The 19,456-nt window shown below is 61.1% G+C and overlaps 1 protein-coding gene across 1 annotated transcript in view; it reads left to right on the forward strand.

The window, feature by feature from the left end:
• PDE2A (phosphodiesterase 2A) overlaps positions 1-19,379 on the forward strand; it is a 91,549-nt gene extending 72,170 nt beyond the window's left edge. Inside the window, exons 5-31 of the mRNA XM_055141444.1 lie at positions 901-1,010; positions 1,786-1,841; positions 7,087-7,146; positions 7,587-7,731; positions 8,018-8,070; positions 8,263-8,337; positions 8,427-8,468; positions 9,199-9,267; positions 9,499-9,629; positions 11,063-11,174; positions 11,549-11,588; positions 11,723-11,786; positions 12,318-12,390; positions 12,514-12,691; positions 12,952-13,064; positions 13,654-13,731; positions 14,439-14,561; positions 15,148-15,218; positions 15,480-15,602; positions 15,852-15,939; positions 16,249-16,296; positions 16,891-16,965; positions 17,099-17,198; positions 17,316-17,428; positions 17,643-17,681; positions 17,776-17,882; positions 18,287-19,379. Of these exons, the coding sequence (XP_054997419.1) occupies positions 901-1,010; positions 1,786-1,841; positions 7,087-7,146; positions 7,587-7,731; positions 8,018-8,070; positions 8,263-8,337; positions 8,427-8,468; positions 9,199-9,267; positions 9,499-9,629; positions 11,063-11,174; positions 11,549-11,588; positions 11,723-11,786; positions 12,318-12,390; positions 12,514-12,691; positions 12,952-13,064; positions 13,654-13,731; positions 14,439-14,561; positions 15,148-15,218; positions 15,480-15,602; positions 15,852-15,939; positions 16,249-16,296; positions 16,891-16,965; positions 17,099-17,198; positions 17,316-17,428; positions 17,643-17,681; positions 17,776-17,882; positions 18,287-18,497 (2,497 nt within the window). The 3' untranslated portion in view covers positions 18,498-19,379. The remainder of the gene's footprint in view (positions 1-900; positions 1,011-1,785; positions 1,842-7,086; positions 7,147-7,586; positions 7,732-8,017; positions 8,071-8,262; positions 8,338-8,426; positions 8,469-9,198; positions 9,268-9,498; positions 9,630-11,062; positions 11,175-11,548; positions 11,589-11,722; positions 11,787-12,317; positions 12,391-12,513; positions 12,692-12,951; positions 13,065-13,653; positions 13,732-14,438; positions 14,562-15,147; positions 15,219-15,479; positions 15,603-15,851; positions 15,940-16,248; positions 16,297-16,890; positions 16,966-17,098; positions 17,199-17,315; positions 17,429-17,642; positions 17,682-17,775; positions 17,883-18,286) is intronic.
• Positions 19,380-19,456: the final 77 nt, after the last annotated feature.

Consider the following 19,456-nt stretch of genomic DNA (forward strand, 5'->3'; position numbering starts at 1 on the left):
GCACCCAGGATGGAGAAGCGCAGACGATTAATCACCGGGAGTGACATTTGGTGAAGAATCAGACGCCTAATTAGACAGGAAGAGCCGGCGGCTGGGCTGGGGGCCGCTCATGCCTCTCACGCCCCTGCCGCTCCTCCACACTCCCCCCTACTCCCTTCCCGCGCCTGCTCCAGCCGCACCCCCCTGCCCAGGTCAGGGTCAAAGTGTCGGCACTGGGGCCATTGGCAGATTTGTGGGGGGACTCCGGAGGGTTTCTTGCCACCTCAATCTCTCCCCCTGAAGGTGGAGATGGTGACAGTAATCGTGCCAGCTGTGGCAAGGGCAGGATTCTTGTTTCCAGGCCCCACTCAGTGGTGCTCAGGGACCACTCACCTGGAGGGGCTCAGATGCCAGGGATCGAACCTGGGTGGGCTGCATACAAGGCACGTGTCCAGCCTGCTGCACGACGGCTCTGGCCAGGAGTTCCGGGGGCGATGCCTGGGGCAGCAGCAGTATCTGGGGAACTTTCGGGTGGCTTTGTCGGGAGCCTCTCCTCCACTGAGCACCCAACAAACAAGCGGTCTTCTGAGGACGCTGGTTTGGAGGCTCGGCGAGGCTAGGCTCCTCGTCGGGGGTCAGAGGACACAGAAGGGTTTAGCTGGGCAGCCGGGCTCGGTGCCCTGGCCTTGCCTGTCCTAGGGGGCGGGTGCCCTGAGGGAAATTCTGCCCAGGTCCACCGCAAGACTCCCGAGGCTGCCAGGGCTCAGGGGCACCCCGACTTTTCCACTCGTGCCCACCCTGACGCAGGTTGCCGTGTTCATCTCGTCAGTGGCGTGCCGGGACCCCACCTGCTGTGTCCCAGGGTGGGGCTCGACCCTCTAGGTCCTCGGCTCACCCAGGTGGCTCGTGCACCTTTTTCAGAGAGGCAGTGACCTCCAGGAAGAGGCGGACCTGCAATGGACTGGGCAACTCGGACCGGCTGGGGAAGCCCTTGGCTGAGCTGGGGTCTCCGCTGGCCCCTGACACCCAAGGTAAGGATGGAGCCAGGCTGGGCTAGCTGGGCTGCAGGCCCTGTGGCCCAGAGCACGTGGGTTTCCCAGCCCGTCGTCACCTGGATCGCTCTCTCTCTCTTGCTCTGAATCTCTCGCAGTCCATCCAACGCTCTCTCTCATGTACCTAACCTCTCTGAGCCTCGACTTGCCAACCTGTGAAATGGGCACAGTAGAACCCAGCAGTGGGGCTGACGCATGTGAAGGGCCTGGTACATCCTAGGGCTTGCTGGCCCTCGTGGCTGTAGGGAGGATGTGCTTATGCCTGCGGCTCCTGAGCTGTCCTGCTCTCTGTCATGCTGTTCCTCCCCGCCACCCCTTCCTTTCCGTGCCCCCCTGCCCTCCACGTCTCTGCCTCGTGTCTCAGTCTCTCTAGGTCTCTGTCCTCTGTCTCGATGTGGAAAGTGCACAAGACTGGGAGGCAGGAGCTCTGACTTGCCGGGGGATCTTGGGCAAGTCACTTCCCCTTTTAAGACCTCAGTTTCCCAATCTGTAAAATAGGGGTGTTCAGCCGTACCTGCCTCCCTCCTTCCCTCCCTCCCAGGGATCGTGAGGAAGTTGTCTCGTGAGGGGCCTCCTTCTGATGTAGGGTTGTTGATGGTCACTACTTTAAGACCCGCCCCCTTCTCTGGGTCTCTGGGTCTCTGTGTGTCTCTGTCCCGGCCCCCCCCCCTCTCTCTCTCTCTCTGTCTCTGTGTCTGTCTCCCTCCCCGGGTCCCGGCCCTGCAGGACCACCTCACTGCCCTCTCCCCCTCAGTGCTGCTCCTCCCGCTGCTGGACAAGGAGGCCGAGGCCGTGGCAGCTGTCATCCTGGTAAGAGGCACTGCTCGGGGCACACGTGTGTGTGTGTGTGTGTGTGTGTGCGCGTGTGTGTGTATGTGTGTGTGTGTGCACTGCCCAGAGAGAGAGCAAGCAGTGAGCTGGGCTGGGGTTGGGGGCAGTGGGGGTGCAGAAAGATTCTTGGGCTTCTCCCATTCCCTCGTGCCCATCTCTGTGGGCAGGTCCCATTCACCTCGTAGAGCCCCCTGGGCACCTTCTGCCTGGGATGAAGTCCTGGCCGGCCCAGTCCTGCCTCCTCCAGGATGCCCTCTGGGATACGCAGGGTCGGGAGGGCAGGAACAGTGGGGTGTGGGAAGGGACCGAGAGGCACTGCCGAGCCGGGTGACCCTGACTTTCACAGATTCAGTGGCAGGAGCTGGGGGGCACGAGGATGCCTCCGCCCAACGGGCTGCTTGGGCCCACCTAGACCCTCAGCTGAGTCAGGCAACGGGGTGAAGTGCAACGCTCTGGAGGTGGGTTGACAGATCTTTGTCCTGAGCACAGGAAATGGGGGCCTGATCCCCGCCACCACGGGGTCCCCTGAGCACTGCCAAGATGGACCGGGAGCACCAAGCAGGGAGTAGCCCACAAGCACCACCAACTACACCCCCAAACTAAACAACAGTGAACATAGGTGCTTTAAAAAAACAAAACAAAACCCCCCTCCAAACCAGATCTTTGTCCCTCTGAGGAGTAGAAGGTTAGCACCCCCGTCGCCGTGGGGAAGGTTGGGGCCCACCCAGGTGACCGGCACCTCCACAAGAGGCCGACGTGGGGGGCAGACAGATAAATGAGCAGATCTTGGTGTGTCCCGGGGTCGCCTCCCGAGCTCATTAAAACGGAATTAAAGGTTTCGAGGTGCCTGACCTTTCCGGAGCGGCTGGCTGCGGGGGCCAGCGGTGGGAGGGAGGGGAGAGGCGGGAGGAAGGGGCCCATCTGCCTGGCGGAGGGAGGCGCACCCCTGCTTGGTTTCTCCCCCAAGCTGCTCCCCACCCACCCGGCTTCTGTTCCGTGGGGCGCGGAGCTCCAGTTGGCACCGCGCTCAGCCCGCGCCCCGCGCTCTCGAGCTGCGCTGTGGAGCTGTTGACTTCCAGGAGGATCGGGGTGGGGGGGACGTGCTGGCTGGGGGCTGGGGGCGCTGCCTTTGTTGCTCCAGATTCTTAGAATGATTTCCGGTGTGTGTGTGTGTGTGTGTGTGTGTGTGTGCGTGCGTGTGTGTGCGCGCGCGCGCGCGCACACGCGCAAGCACGTGCTTGCTGGGGGTGGGGCCAGAAGGGAGGCACCTCCTGCTTCTTGGGAAGACCTTTGGTTTTTGTTTTCTTTTGGTTTGGGGGCCATACCCGGTGGTGCTCGGGGCTTCCTCCTGTCTCGGCACTCAGGAATCACTCCTGGTGGGTTCGGGGGACCATATGGGATACAGAGATCAGACCCAGATCAGCCGTGTGTACGGCAAGCGTCCCCCTGCTGTGCTGTGGCTCTGGTCCCAACTCCCCCCCCACCCCAGGGCGGGTACCTTTGGTCAGTTGTACGTGTGGAGGGCAGGATGACAGCTATGATGCTGCCCCCAAGGCCAGGGCCGGCCAAGAGGCCCGGTGCCAGTCACCTTTGGGGGTAGGAAAAGGCCTTTGGGGGCTGCCTCGCCACCTCCTGCCTCATCAGCCTCCCTTCCCCTCTCGGAGTTGTGTCTCTGGGCTCCCTCCCTCCCCCTCCTCCCCATCCACCCACTGTGCATGTGGCTGAGCTCGGGCCAGGCTGTTTGCCTCGGGGCGGCCAGGTCGGCTGTGCTGCCCGGGAGGCCTGCACACGGGGAAGGAAGGCTGGGGGTGTGCAAGTGAGTGTGTGTGTGTGTGTGTGTGTGTGTGTGTGTGTGTGTGTGTGCGAATGTGGGTTCCCTCAGCCCGGTGCAGGGCTGCCTGAAGCTCGCAGCTCCCAGCGCCTTGATTACAGATTCTTCGTGTGAAAAGACTCTTTGGCTGTGCTCTCCAGTTCTGGGATAATAAGTCCCTTTGAGGAGTGGGCGGCCTTGGTCTCTGGCATTTGATGCGTGATTTGTGCCCACTCCCCCCGCCCCCAGCTGTGCCAGCCACATTGCCTCCTTCTATGGGCAATGTTCATGCAATCAGCCGCGCTGAGCTTGGGGTGGGGGACAGGGACAGGGCTGGGGTGGCCCCGAGGCCCACTATCGAGTGCTGACACCCACAGCCGCTGGGAGCCAGAGCTGGGGTGAGCGTATGTGAGCCCCATGTGTGACTGTGTGAGTGTGACCGTGCATGTGAGGTGACTGTGTCTGTGTGTACATGAGTGTAGCTCTGTGTGACTATGCATGGGACCGTGTATGATTGTGCATGTGGCTGTGTGTGTGACTATGTGAGTGTGACTATGTGTGTGAGCATGATTGTGTGAGAATGTGACTGTGTGTGCATGTGAGTGTGTGATTATGTGAGTGTGACTGCATGCATGTGACTGTGTGTATGAGTGTGACTGCATGTGTGAGTGTGACTTATGTGACTGTGACTGTATGTGAGTGTAACTGTGTGTGTGGCTGTGTGTGGCTGTACCTGTGAGAGAATATGACTGTGTGTATGAGCATGCCTGGGTGTGACTGTGTGATGACTGCTTGCATGTGTGTGACTTGTGTGTGCATGTGAGTGTGACTGTGTGTTAGTATGACTTGTGAGTGTGTCACTGTGACTGTGTTAGTGTGATTTGTAAGTGTGTGACTGTGACTGTGTTAGTGAGACTATGCGTGTAACTATGACTGGAGTGACTGTGTGTGGGTGTGCCTATGTGCGAGTGTGGCTATGCATGTGACTGTGTATGGCTGTGAGTATGACTGTATGTGAGTGTGACTGTTGCTGCTGTGTGTGTGTGACTGTATGTGTGTGTGTGATTGCATGAGTGTAACTGTATGACTGGGTGTGAGTGTGTACATGTGACTGTGTGTGACTGTGTGTGACTATGAGTGTAACTGTGTGAATGTGACTGAGTGTGTGAGTGTAACTGTGTGTGAGAGTGACTGTTGTGCAGGTGTGAGCATCCCTGGGGGAGAGGTGTGTGTGGAGGAGCACGTAGGGTCTTCATGAGCATGCAAGTGGTCCAGGAGTGTGACCCAGGGTTGCCTGCTGCCCCCCAGCCTTCAGCGGCTCCATCTGTCTCCGGCTTAGTGCTGGGACCACGCAGCCCTGGAGGGGTCCCAGCTCTCCCCTCTCCTCGGGGGTGGGAAGAGGGGCCAGAGAGATAGTACAGTGGGGAAGGTGTTTACCTTGCATGCGGCCAGCCCAGGTTCAATTCCCGGCATCCCATATGGTCCCCTGGCCCTGCCAGGAGTGAACCCTGAGTTAGGTCACTCAGAGCCAGGGTAAGCCCCAAACATCGCAGGTGTAGGCCCCCCCAAAACAAACAAACGAAAAGGGAGGTGGGAAAAGATGGCAGAAATCACCAGAACCACACCCTTCTCCACTCCTAGCAGTCAGGGGCTCAGGGCCTCTGTGCCGTGGGCTGTCCCCGGGGGCTGCAGCCTCCCCCAGAGCTGCCCCCGTTGCTCGTCCTGGGCAGCCTCACCTCCAGCCCTCCCTGGAGCCTCCCTTCACAGGGGGCGTCCTGTGCCCGGTCGCCGCGGTCACTGTGGGTGCTTAGCACTGTGGAGCTGAAGTTTAATTTGTAGCCTGGCACAGAAAACACCCCCTGGGCCTGAGTGGTAGAACAGCAGGTGGGGGGTTTGCCTTGCACGCGGTCAACCTTGGTTGGGTCCCCGGCATCCCATATGGGAGCCTGAGCACTTGCCAGGAAGGATTCTTGAGTGCAAGGCCAGGAGTAACCCTGAGCACTGCTGGGTGTGGCTGAGAAAGAAGGTAAGGGAAGAGAAGAAAAGGAAGGGGAATGGAGGGGAGGGGAAGGGCGGGGAGGGGGAGGGAGGGAGCAAGCATATTTCCTGGGACACCTTGCACCGCAGTGCTCCTGCGTCCTTGGGGCCCACACAGCCTTGCCAGCACTACCTCCTGCCTGCCTGGCCCCTCTCTCCAGGCTTCTGATGGTCTGCCCCCGCCCCATGTCAGTTCTAGAAGCCTCCCTGCAGGTGCCCCCTCTCCCCCCCCTCAGCCTTTAGATTCCCCCCATTTGGTCTCATCTTCATCTTCCTCAGGTATGAGATTCTGCACCCCCAAACCGAGCCCCCCTACACCCCCAGACCGTGAGCTTCCGAGAGCCCGCAGGCGGTCTTCTCCCCATCTGCTCCTGCAGAGAGAAGCAGGAGGGAGCCGAAGGCGGGCACTGTGGGGCGGCCTGCAGGCGGGCGCCCTGGGACCGAGGCCCTTCCTCTGTCTTTCCTCTCTGAGTACTCAGACAGGAGTGGGGGAGGGGCCTGCAGTGTGGATGATGGGTAGGCGGGGGTGTGGAAGGGGAGAGGATGGGGAGGTCAGGGTGAGTGGGGCTGGGAGTGGGTGGGGCTGGTGGAGAAGTGAGTGGAAGGTGCACCCCAACTCTGCTATTTTCTGCTGTGTGACCTTAGTCTAGTCACGGGACCTGTTTTTTCTTTCATTTTTTTTCTTTTTGGGTCACACCCGGCGATGCTCAGGGGTTACTCCTGGCTCTGCACTAAGGAATTACTCCTGTCGGTGCTCAGGGGACCATATGGGATGCTGGGAATTGAACCCGGGTCAGCCGCGTGCAAGGCAAACGCCCCACCCGCTGTGCTATTGCTCCGGCCCTGTCACTTTCTAGACCTGCTGCAGAGAGGAAGCTGGCCTGCTGAGGTGATGAGGGCCTCAGGTGAGGCGAGTACTTCGTCGCCTCCTTCCCACACCCTTGAGATACAGCAGCTGCACCCTAAATACTGCGCCTCCTCCCTTACTTGGACAAAGGAGCAACTCAAACCCCAGCTCAGAAAGGATGGGGCTGAGGCTAAAGCCACTGGTTCATAATCAGGGTCAGAAGGGATTCATGAGGTCCCAGCTCCCCTTGGAGATTCCTGGGTTGTGCTACCGAGGGCCAGCTGGAAAGGCAGGCATTGGGAAAGTTCCACTTTGAATCAGCCCTCGAAGACTTCCTGGAGGAAGGGGTTTTACTTGGTGCCATCTGTTGCTCAGGATAAGTATATCACTGATATGTGAGTGTGTGTGTGTGTGTGTGTGTGTGTGTGTGTGTGTGTGTGTGTGTTGGTGGGGACAGGGCTGTGCTGGGCATGCTGGCAGAGTGAGGAGGCCAGTGAGGATAGCTGTCACCCCCCCGCCATGCCCTTCAGGTGCACTGTGGCCAGCTGAGTGACAATGAGGAGTGGAGCCTGCAGGCTGTGGAGAAGCATGTGAGTGGGGCTGGGGGAGATGGGGGGCCGGGTGTGTCTGGGCAGGCCTGGGTTCCATTCTGCCACCCTTGGGCTAAGTCACATGACTTCTCTGAGCAAGAATAAGGCTAGCGCTGACCTACTTAGGCAGATAATCCCAAACACCTTGTTTATAGGAAGTTGCTCTCCATAGTGATATTGTCGCTTTTTCCTGCCTGAGACGCGGTGATTTCGCTTATCAAGGACTACACTCTTCCAGAATCTGGGGCTGGGGCTGAAGGCAAACCCTGTATTTATTTACCTGTGCATGCACGAAGGGGCCCTCCAGGGCCTTGGAAGCCCTCAGTAGGGGGCGCGGGGAGGGGGCAATGGGAATGCAAGCACGAGCAAAGCTAAGGAGCCCCAAGGCAGCCAGCTAGGTGGAGGGGGGCCGTAGCTCACTGACCCCTTGCCCGCCCTAGACCCTGGTTGCCCTGCGGAGGGTGCAGACCCTGCAGCAGCGCGAGCGCTGCGCGGCCCAGAACCCCCCAGAGGTGGCGGATGGCAGAGACCGGAAGGACGGCGTGGCCTACACTGACCAGGACCAAAAGATTCTGCAGTTATGCGGTGAGGGCTGAAGTTGGGTGGGACCCTAGGGAATGGCCACTGGGCGTGGTCTGAGTGGCGGGCGTGGCTGTGTTATGGGCGTGGCTTGCACGGTGGGTGGGGCTGTATGTTATGGGCGTGGCCTGAGAGGCAGGCATGACTGCAGCTTGTGGGCGGGGCCTCTGGTTAGAGGCGTGGCCGGGTGGGCTCGGGGAGCTGGGGCGTGGTCTGTGGGCGGAGCTGGCAGGTGGCACCTGCTGGAATCTAGGTGTCTTCTCTCACCCGCGCTCCGCTGTCGCTATCTCAGGGGAACTCTACGACCTGGATGCCTCTTCCCTGCAGCTCAAAATCCTCCAATACGTGAGTCCCCGTGTCTGCACGCCCTCCTCCCTGGCCATCTTCCTCCCGCCCTTTCTGTCTCAGTTCATTCCTTCATTGCCATCCCGCCCGGTCTCTCCTCCAACCCGAGAAGCCTCAGAGAAATGAGAAGGTGGGACCGGGGGCTGCCCCAGACCCTCCGTCAGCCCCTGTCTCTGCCCCCGACCTGCACAGGTGCAGCAGGAGACCCAGGCCTCCCGATGCTGCCTCCTGCTGGTGTCTGAGGACAACCTCCAACTTTCCTGTAAGGTGAGGACCCAGGCCCCTGCCCCTGGCTCTCCCAGGAGGAAGGCCTCCTTGCTCCTCCTTCAGCTCCCCCCTCTCCTCTACCCCTTCAGGTCACAGGAGAAAAAGTGCTGGAACAAGAGATCAGCTTCCCGGTAAATCCCCAGGGACAGGGACCGGGCTGGTGTCTGCAGAGCACCTAAGGCTGACTCGGGAATTCCTCTTGGAACATGAGAATTAACTGGATCTTGGGGTCTACTGAAAATTGTTATTTTATTCTTGGGGGGGCCATATCCAGATGTGCTCAGCTCTTACTCCTGACTCTGCACTCAGGGATCACTCCTGATGGGGTTCTGGGGGCTGTATGGGGTGCCAGGGATCGAATGCGGGCCCACCGCATCAAGGCAGGCACCTGCCGGCTATACTATCTCTCCGGCCCCTCTACTTAGAATTGTTACAAAACCTCCGTGACTGGACTCCTTGGGAGAGATCTTTGTTCATGTACAGAAGGCTCACCTGGGACCAGTTTATCCTTGTGGCTGTAACTCTGGGCTTGGGGCTCTGTTTTGAGATCCACGAGGGCCTCTGGGATCAGCTTTCTCTGCCCTGGCGCAGCCCTCTAGAGGAAGGTGGCTCAGTGTGGGACCTGGTGCCTGGCATGTAGGGCCCTGGTTCTGATCCCTCACATCTCATGAAATAGAAAACTACAGATCTATTCTGACCAAAGGCTGGGGTGGGGATGAGGGGGCACACTCGCCTTCCTCTCTCTGCTCCTCAGTTGGACCCCACCCATCATGGGGACCAGCAGAGGAGGGTATTGAAACTTTCTGAGACCCCTGGCCTGGGGAGGGCAGGGCCCTGACTCAGTCTTCTGTCACTCCCCAGCTGACCACGGGACGCCTGGGCCAGGTGGTGGAAGACAAGCAGTCCATCCAGCTGAAGGACCTCACCTCGGTAAGCCAGGGTGGGGGAGGAGGCGGCGGGGAGTCCATGGTCCCAACCCAAAAGCTCCCTGGACCCCAGGGCTGGAGGAGGCAAGACCCAGGGTGTGGGGGGATTTCAACCAACCTCCCCGCGCCCTAGTGCTTCCTGCCCTGCAGGAGCTTCAGGGTCTAGAGAGTTGGGGAGGAATCACATTCTCCCTGACCCCACCCTGACCCCACCCTGACCCGATGCCCTTGTCAGGAGGATGTGAAGCAACTGCAAAGCATGCTGGGCTGTGAGTTGCAGGCCATGCTCTGTGTCCCTGTCATCAGCCGGGCCACTGACCAGGTGGTGGCCTTGGCCTGCGCCTTCAACAAGCCGGAAGGAGACTTGTGAGTCTGGGTGGGGCAATATGGGGGACCCAGAGCTGCCGGGCTGGGCGGAGCTCTCTTGGGACAACAGGGGGTTCCATGCCCATTGTGGTGGGCTGAATAGTTTGTGGGATGAAAGACAATGGGAAGGGCTAGGGAAATGGTACAGGGCTGAGGGGGGGAGGGTGTTCTCATCTTGCTTGCGGTAGACTCTGGTTTAATCCTTGGCAGCCCCTGAGCTCCACCAGGAGTTCTGGCTCCTTGAGCACAGAGCCAGAATGAAATTCTGAATGCCGGATGTGGTTTAAAAACACAAGAGCAAAAAAAGACCATGTGATTAGACCAGAGATAAGGAGTGACGCTTGAGGTGTTTGCCTAGCATGCCTTTGCAGTGGTCACCCTCATTCAAATCTCAGCACCACCAGGCATGTGCTCTGAGCAAGGGTCAGGAGTGACCCCTGAGCACCACTGGCCCTAAAACAAAGACTGGGGGATTATGGGGGTGCTAGGCCTTGTGGGGGCAAGGCATAGTAGCTGGTGGCTGCCCGGTTATTTCAGTCATGTTGAGACTTAACTCAGGACCCTTTCTCTTTGCCCATTTTCAGCAATTTGAATTATCCACTCTTGGGCACTCACTGCATCCAACCTGGGTTAGATCCCCGGCATCCCCTATGGTCCCCCCAAGCACCATCAGGAATGATTCCTGAGCACAGAACCATGACTAATCTCGAGCATCCCGTGTGTGGCCCCAGAAACCTCTCTAGATATAGGCAAGGTCTGCAGAGGCAGGGAGGGTGTGGGGTCTTGGCCAGCTTGACCCTCGTAGTGAGCATTGATGCCACTCAGGGGGCACCTGGCGAGCACTCCTGAGCTCTGTGCTCTGCAAGCACTCCACCTTACAGAGAGAGACATACAGAATGAGTGGGGGTTCACATGGGAGACAGCTGCTGGTGGTGAGACAGGGTTCTGGGATGACCCCAAGGAGAGATAGTAGGGGGGCAACAAGAAGGGGTCTGGGTGACAGCCCAGCTCTGGACATCTCTGGGGGTCCCACCTATGTCAGAGCGGGGGCTGCTGGCAGGGGCCAGAGACACTGCCTGAAACCCAGAAAGCAGGGGCCCAGAATCCCTGCAGTTGGGCCCAGCTGGGCTGCTGGCCAGGGCAGAGGGGGGCAGGTGCAGTGAGGACCTTTTGCCAACACCTGCCAAGTGGCTTCCTGGCACTAGCACCTGGACCTAGAGTGGGGGGAACATGGTCCCTGGCCCCGAGACGAAGTTTCTTCTCAGGACATGGAGGGAGGCGAGTGGGAAAGGTAGGTGGAGGGACCAGGGCGGGGAGAGCCAGCAGGTGTGAAGTCACCAGGGGGCTTCTCCGAAGGGGCTGGAGCTGAGTCGGGGAGACAGTACGGGAGGGCACCGACAGCAGAGCCTCCACCCAGCCTTCTCCTGCCTCAGGTTCACAGAGCAGGAGGAGCGCCTGATCCAGCACTGCTTTCACTACACCAGCACTGTGCTCACCAGCACCCTGGCCTTCCAGAAGGAGCAGAAGCTCAAGTGTGAGTGCCAGGTGAGTGCCCTGCCGCGCTGCCCTGCCAGGAACAGGCTCCCCGCCCCCAGCCCCAGCCCCTGCCAAAGGGCCCAGTGCCTGTGGGGGCCTGGGGACCGGGAGGCCTGAGTCCCACCCACCCGGCGCAGGCGCTGTGTAAAAGCTCCCTCTAGTGTTCAAACATTGCACTACAGCAATGCCTGGGTGGCTGGAGCACGTGGGAGATTTCAGGCCCCTGCTCCTGGCGCTCCTTCACTTGCATGCCCATATCCAGCCTGTCTGGAGGGCCACAGAGGAGAAGTGAGACGATCCCAGGGCTGTTGGAGGCAGGGGGCAGGAGAGAGTGGCCCCAGCCATGCGACCCCCCCTGAGACCTCGGTTTCTCTCCGTTCCAGGCGCTTCTCCAAGTGGCAAAGAACCTCTTCACTCATCTGGGTGAGTGCATGGTCCCTCTGCACGCCAGATGGGGGGTGCACGTGGAGCTGGCAACCTGGGGCGGGGCAGTGGGAGGGCATGCCCTCAGGCCCCCAGCCTGCCGCTCACCTCCCTCCTGCGTCTCCCTCCTGCAGATGACGTCTCTGTCCTGCTCCAGGAGATCATCACAGAGGCCAGAAACCTCAGCAATGCCGAAATGTGAGTGCATCTACCTGCTGGATCAGAATGAGCTGGTGGCTGGGGCTGTGTCCTCTCCTGCCCTTTCCTTCTCCTCCCGCCCTGGGGGATGCTCGGGGCTCTGTACTCAGGAATCACCCCTGGTGGAATCGGGTTCTGTATGGGATGCTGGGGATGGAACTGGGGTCAGCCACGTGCAAGGCAAGTGCGGTACTTGCTGTACGCTCTCTTCCAGACCTGGGCCGTGGCCACTTTTGTGTGACCCTCCATGCCACCTCTGTCTCCCTCACTGGGCTGTAACCTCAGTGACAGGGGTGGGACTTGCTTGCTTGGCACAGGCCCCCTGCTCCTAACACAGTGCTGGGCACATAGGAAGGGCTTCAAAAAGGGGGGAGAGGGTACTTCAGGGATGGCGCCAGCTAGTGCCAAGGAAAGCCACCAGGTATGGCTCTTTCCAGGCCTCAGAAATTGGGCTTTGCCTCAAGTCAGAGAAGTGTGGGGGTGGTGGGAGAGAGGTACGGGACCCTGTGAACCGAGCGCATCTCCCCGCAGCTGCTCCGTGTTCCTGCTGGATCAGAACGAGCTGGTGGCCAAGGTGTTCGACGGGGGCGTGGTGGATGACGAGGTGAGGCCGGCTGCGCTGCAGGGTCCGGGTTGGGCGGGCGCTGGGGGTTGGCCTGGTGAGGTTGCCAGCTCTGTCACTAACTTACTCCGTGCACCTCTCTCTCCTCTCTCTCTGTCCCCGCAGACCTACGAAATCCGCATCCCCGCCGACCAGGGCATCGCGGGTCACGTGGCGACCACCGGGCAGATACTGAACATCCCAGACGCCTATGCGCACCCGCTTTTCTACCGCGGTGTGGACGACAGCACCGGCTTCCGCACGCGAAACATCCTCTGCTTTCCCATCAAGAATGAGAACCAGGGTGTGTCTGCGCATGCGCGCTTGCTGGGCGGGGCCTGGGCTGGATGGGCGGGGCCTTGGAGAAATGAGGCGGGGCTTGGGTAGGGTGGGCGGGGCTGGAGAAGGATGGGGCGGGGTCAGTGGAAGGTTTGGCATCTCTTTGCCTTTGCCCCAGTGTCCCTGAAGCCCAGAGCTGCTGTGTCCCCCGAGGACACTCCAGGAGGGCAAGTCCCTGTGGTGGACACAGCCACCTGCCAGTCTTAGCCCTTCTCTGGCTTCCAGAGGTCATCGGTGTGGCCGAGCTGGTGAACAAAATCAACGGACCGTGGTTCAGCAAGTTTGACGAGGACCTGGCCACCGCGTTCTCCATCTACTGTGGCATCAGCATCGCCCATGTGAGACAGCACACAGACGGACCCTCTGCTCACCTGGCACTGACCCCTCAGCTCTGTCCAGATGGTTTCCCTCCTGGCCTGAGTCTCAGCAGCCCCATGCCGGGCTGTTGGCCAAGCTTCAGTTCACCCTGGACACCTCTGGGCCTGTTTTCCATCTGAAAATTGGGGATATTATTAGCTGTCCTATCCGTCAACCCCCAGGATCCGGGGAAAGCTCATTTGTCATTTTTTGCTCTCTCTGGAAGGAGCCTCAACCCAGTGCCCCTGGTTGACTCTTTTTAGGAAATATTGGGTCTGGGAATCCAACCCCCATGTTCCTGACCTTGCCCCATCCTCTCTGCTGCTCTCCATTAGTAAGGGGCTCAGATTCCATCACTGAGGACTGGCTGTGCAGGGGTGCACAGTGCAGGAGCAAATGCTAGGAGGACTCAGGGAAGGAGGCAGAGAAGGTCTGGACACAGCGTGAAGGGGTCCCTCGTGTGAACTAGGGTTTGGAGGCTGGGGCTGGGCCAGCGCAGGGCAGGACAGGCATCCCGAGAGTTGACACTTCCCCTTACTTCCTGCCCACCTTTCCCTCTCGCCTCCCCAGTCCCTCCTGTACAAGAAAGTGAATGAGGCCCAGTATCGAAGCCACCTGGCCAATGAGATGATGATGTACCACATGAAGGTAAGGCCTGCAGAGGGCTTCTGCTCTGCTGGTCGGGGTCCCAGGCAGAGTACACACCTGGTCTCTACCCTTCTCCCCAAACCCCTCGCATCTCCCGGGGCTGAGATCAGGCTGGGGCAGATGCCTAGTCTCCAGGTCAGAGAACTGCCACGCCCAGGGGTAATTCTCATCTTGGGCATCCCTGAGGGCAGGAGACCCCTCCCCAGAGTTCTCTTTATGATGGGTCATGCCCAAGGCAGCCTCTCGTGGCATCAACACTGACCCAGGCTCCAGTTCCCACATGTTGTGACCAGGGTTAATTCCTACATTTCCTCTTACGTGTCCTGACCTGAGCATCCCAGAGCTACTGGGATAAGTCACAGCTGCAGCAGGAGGGGCTTCGGGTAGGGATCAGGATGCCCCCTCCCCTTCCCTAACACACACAGACAAGGAGGAGGTGTTCTTGATTTCATGTCTATGGAAAGCCTTGGTGTTTGGGGGGTGTCACAACGGGGCAGGGAGGGGGGTTCTAGCATGATCTGAAAGGACTAGGACACGGCCAAGGGCGCAGGAAGAGTTGGGAGAGGGGGTGATCCGCAGCTGTCCCCGGAGGGGAAGGTCGATGTGAGTGATGGTGGGGGAGGAGATCCCCGGGACTGGGGGTTTGAGGGTGCGGGCGCGGGAGGGGGTGGGGGTCATCTTCAAACGCCCTGGCCGGCGCCCTGCAGGTGTCTGATGATGAGTACACCAAACTGCTTCACGACGGCATCCAGCCCGTGTCCGCTATCGATTCCAACTTTGCCAGTTTCACCTACACGCCGCGCTCTCTGCCCGAGGACGACACTTCCATGGTGAGCCACGGCTGGGGACGCAACGTCCCTCGAGAAGCTTCGAGACTTGCCCCCAGCCCTCCCCCCTCGCCCTGGCTCCCCGTCCTCCGGGGCCGTCATGCCTCTGCCAGCCCCGGCCACTGGCTCAACTGGACTGGAGCGTGGACTGACCCCCATCAAGAGCTACCCCAGAACCCCCCAGGCCTTGGTCGGGGTCTGAGGCTGCTTTTTTTTCTCTTTTTGGGTCACACCCCGCGATGCACAGGGGTTACTCCTGGCTCATGCACTCAGAAATTACTCCTGGTGGTGCTCAGGGGACCATATGGGATGCCGGGTCGGCCGCATGCAAGGCAAACGCCCTACCTGATGTGCTATCACTCCAGCCCCTGACGCTGCTTTTCTAGCGTTTTCTGGGAGGCTGGCTCCAAGAGTGGCGAGACCCGCCCCTTCTCCCCATGGAGAATGTGAAATTCACAATCTTAGAGTTCTCTAATTTAGGTGTAAAGTTCTAAGATTCCCAGACTGTGAGTGTGGTGGCCCCGGAAGGGACAAGATGGGGGTGCGCGTCTCGAAGGGGACAGTGAGTCTGACCCTGCTTCCCCTCCAGGCCATCCTGAGCATGCTGCAGGACATGAATTTCATCAACAACTACAAAATTGACTGCCCGACGCTGGCCCGGTATGTGCCCCCACACCCCCTCCCCCACCCACGGGCCGCCCTCCCTCCCTCTGAGAGTGGAGATCATTCCCAGGAGGATTTGGGGAGCCCAGTTTTGGGGCTTGGATGCCCACACCGGGTAGTGCTCAGGTTGCTCCCGGTGGTGCTGGAGAACCATTCAGTGCCAGGGAGGAGCAAACCCAGACCTTGCTAGGTGGAGCCTGGAGGACTTCCTGGAGGAGGAATGCTGAGTCCCCTGTGCCCTGCTGGCCTCTCCTCCAGGTTCTGTCTCATGGTGAAGAAGGGCTACCGGGATCCCCCCTACCACAACTGGATGCACGCCTTCTCTGTCTCCCACTTCTGTTACCTGCTCTACAAGAACCTGGAGCTCACCAACTACCTCGAGTGAGTGGCTGCATGTCCTGCCCACACTCGGCAATGGCCCTGCACCGGGAGCACCCTGTGTGTGTGTGTGTGTGTGTGTGTGTGTGTGTGTGTGTGTGTGTGTGTTGGGGCCCCACTGAGGGAGGGTGCACAGCACCACTCCAGCACCCACCCAGGATAGAGCCCCCCCACACCACATTTTACACTTCTCCCGTGGTGGGGACAGGGGGTTCCGCCCTCTCACCCCTCTGTACATTCTGCCCCCTCCAGGGACATCGAGATCTTTGCCTTGTTTGTTTCCTGCATGTGTCACGACCTGGACCACAGAGGCACCAACAACTCCTTCCAGGTGGCCTCGGTGAGCCCCCAGCACCCTCTTCAGCCCGGCACCCCCTCCCCCGGGGTGTCTGGGCAGCTGCCCTCCAGGGATGGTAGCAGATGGCGAGAGACCAGGAGGGAGTGTGGAGGTGGTTGCAGGCACTCCAGGGCGTCAGGGGTTGGGTTGGGCAGGGCTTCGAGAGAGGGAGGGCTGGGTTGGGTGGGGAGGGAGAGGAGGGAGGGCTGGGTGGGGAGGGAGAGGAGGGAGGGCTGGGTGGGGAGGGGTGGGGAGGAAAGGGTAACTCCAGCTGTGCCTTGGATCTGATGGAATTCTCCTGGACTTTTCTAGAAATCTGTGCTGGCCGCGCTCTACAGCTCCGAGGGCTCTGTGATGGAGGTACTCCCACCCCCCACCCCCCCACCCCCGCCCCAGCCCTTGTCACTGCACACCGAGACTTGGCTCACCACGACCCCACATCCCACTCTGAGGCAGAAGCCCCAGGGCGTGCGGGTGGGTGGAACCTGATGCATCCCAGGTCTCTGAAGGGGGATCCCTTACCCTGAACCCCATTCTTGGCAACCTGGGTGGGCCCCTCTGCCACCGAGCCAGCTTTCCGCCCCCAGTTTGCTTGGGGTCTGTCTACCCAGACGGGTTTCCTTGGGCGCAGTCTGAGATTCTGAGGCCCGCCCCCCACACTTCCACACTTCCACGCCCCCAGCACCCCAGGGAGGGTCCCCCTGGCACAACCCAGCCATCTGCGGGCCTGCTCCTGCCGGGTGAGGGTGTGGGGCCCCAGGCCCGGCCGTCCCCCCACCCCGCGCATGACTGAGCATCTAGGACTTGGCAGATCGTCCCAGAGAGCGGCTTGGGGGCGTCCTTGCTGTCCTGTGTGACAGGCTGAGGCCCCGAGGCTCGCAGGGCCCTGCTGCAGACAGCCCCGGAGCCTCTGAGCTCCAAGTCGCTGACCCCGCCCCCCCCCCGCCCCCTCAGAGACACCACTTCGCCCAGGCCATCGCCATCCTGAACACGCACGGGTGCAACATCTTCGACCACTTCTCGCGGAAGGTGAGGAGGGACGGGGCGACCAGCAGGCTGGAGACACAAGCCCGGGGGCTGGGGGGCTGCGGGGTGGGGGTGGGGTGGGGGCGGGGTTTGTCCTGCAGGAGGCGTGACGCCGCCCTCCTCCCGCCCCTCCCAGGATTATCAGCGCATGCTGGACCTCATGCGGGACATCATCCTGGCCACAGACCTGGCCCACCACCTGCGCATCTTCAAGGACCTGCAGCGGATGGCGGAAGGTGAGCCGGGCCGGCCGGGCATGCACCACCCCTCGCCCCCGCCGGCCGGCCCCACCATCTGGCTGCCCCGGGCGCCTTGCTCTGACGCCCCCGCCCCCCCCGCCCGTCTTCCCGCAGTGGGCTACGACCGCACCAACAAACAGCACCACCAACTGCTCCTCTGCCTCCTCATGACCTCCTGCGACCTCTCGGACCAGACTAAGGGCTGGAAGACCACCCGCAAGATCGCGGTGCGTCGGGCCATCCACCCCCACCGCCCCCCAGGCTCCCCGCAATCCTTCCCCGGGCTGGGTGCGGTGGAGGCGGGAGGGGCAGCACCCCCCAGCCTGCCCTCCTCCCCCCGGGCGGGGGAGGGTGAGACTGCCAGAGAGAAGGCCCCGGGGTGCCCTGGAGAGGGGGTGTCGGGGGTCCTGCTGGGATGTGACGTGTCTGTTGCCCTTTCAGGAGCTCATCTACAAAGAGTTCTTCTCCCAGGGAGACCTGGTATGTGGGCAGCGACTGGGCGGGGCGGGCTTCCGCTGGGGCTGGCGGGTGGGCAGGGGCTGGGAGGGGCCGGCCTGACGCGGGGTGCCCACAGGAGAAGGCCATGGGCAACCGGCCGATGGAGATGATGGACCGGGAGAAGGCCTACATCCCTGAGCTGCAGATCAGCTTCATGGAGCACATCGCCATGCCCATCTACAAGTGAGCAGGGCCGGGGGGGGGGGGGTCCCCACGCACAGAGCCGGGCTGGCCGGGCCTGGCCCCTGCTGCCTGCCCAGCCGGCTCCCGGGCACAGCTGTCTCCCGAGAACCATCCTGCCCGCCCCCACAGCCCCACGCCCACTCTTTTTTCTTTCTTTTTGGGTCACACCCAGTGATGCTCAGGGGTCACTCCTGGCCCTACACTCGGGAATTACTCCTGGTGGTGCTGGGGGACCCTATGGGATGCTGGGGATCGAACCCGGGTTGGCTGTGTGGGAGGCAGACTCCCTCCCCGCTGTGCTATTGCTCTGGGCCCCGCACGCCCCACTCTGTCCCGTTGGTTCTCCTGGAGTGTGGCTCCCGCAGAGCCTGCTCCTGACTGCCCGGCCACCCGCCCACCCGCAGGCTGCTGCAGGACCTGTTCCCCAAGGCCGCAGAGCTGTACGAGCGAGTGGCCTCCAACCGCGAGCACTGGACGAAGGTGTCGCACAAGTTCACCATCCGCGGCCTCCCGAGCAACAACTCTCTGGACTTCCTGGACGAGGAGTATGAGGTGCCCGGGCTGGACGGCTCCGGGGGCCCCGTCAATGGCTGCTGCAGCCTGGACGCCGAATGAGGCCCGCTGAGCACCCGCCCCGCCCAGGCCTCTCCCTGCACTAACGCTTGGCCTGGCCGGAGGCCCCGGGGCTCTAGAACAGGACTCCCCGTGGGAGCCCGGGCCAGCCGGCGTCCTGGGCCTCCTCTTTCTCGTCTGTGTATTGGGAACAAGACTGAAGCCTCACCTGGACTTTGTCATTTGTCCTCTGAGAGAGCACGAGGGTCTGTGTCCTCTCGAGTCCCTCCCACTCTTGCGTACCTGTGACCTTCTCCTGGCTCCTTGGACAAGGAGGGGGACCCTTTGAGCTTACTGGGGGGTGTCGGACTGCAGGGACCCCCTCCCCAGGCACCCACCTGGGAGAGGAAGCAAGCTGGGGTTAGGTGGGTAGGCGTCACTGACTGTGGGGACCCCTCCTCCCTGCCATGACCCTGTCCCTCCCCCACTCTGGGCAAGGCCAGGGGGGGACAGCCCATTCCTGAAGATCGCTCTTTGATCAAAGACCCCTTGCTTTATGGGGTCCCAGGAGAGGCCCCGGGAGACCCCTGCCCCCAGGACAGAGCCTGCCCTGAGTCCCTCAGTGGCCCCTAGAGTACCCCTTTCCCGAGTGTCCCCATTCCTGCAGCCTGAGAGGAACCTGGCCTCTGCCCCAGCAAGGCTTCCTTCCCCGTCAAGGCCATAACCCCCGCTCCCGGGCTCGGGGGACACCCCCACTGCCCCCCGGGTCAGCGGCTTCAGCCCCCCTCCTCTGTTCTGTCTGTGTTGGGGGGGAGGGGGGCCACCTGCCTTACCTATTCTGAGTTGCCTTTAGAGACGCATTTTTCTAGGACTCTGTGCAACTGTTGTTGTGGTCCTGTGGGCTGACCGCTTTGTACATGAGAATAAATCTATTTCTTTCTACCAGCCCTTCGCCGGTGGCTGTCTGCAGCCTATGCACAGGGGCTGGGGAGCAATTGAGATGGCGGCAGTGGAGAACCCTT

This window comes from Sorex araneus, chromosome 6, assembly GCF_027595985.1.
Source record: "Sorex araneus isolate mSorAra2 chromosome 6, mSorAra2.pri, whole genome shotgun sequence".
Lineage (NCBI taxonomy): Eukaryota > Metazoa > Chordata > Mammalia > Eulipotyphla > Soricidae > Sorex > Sorex araneus.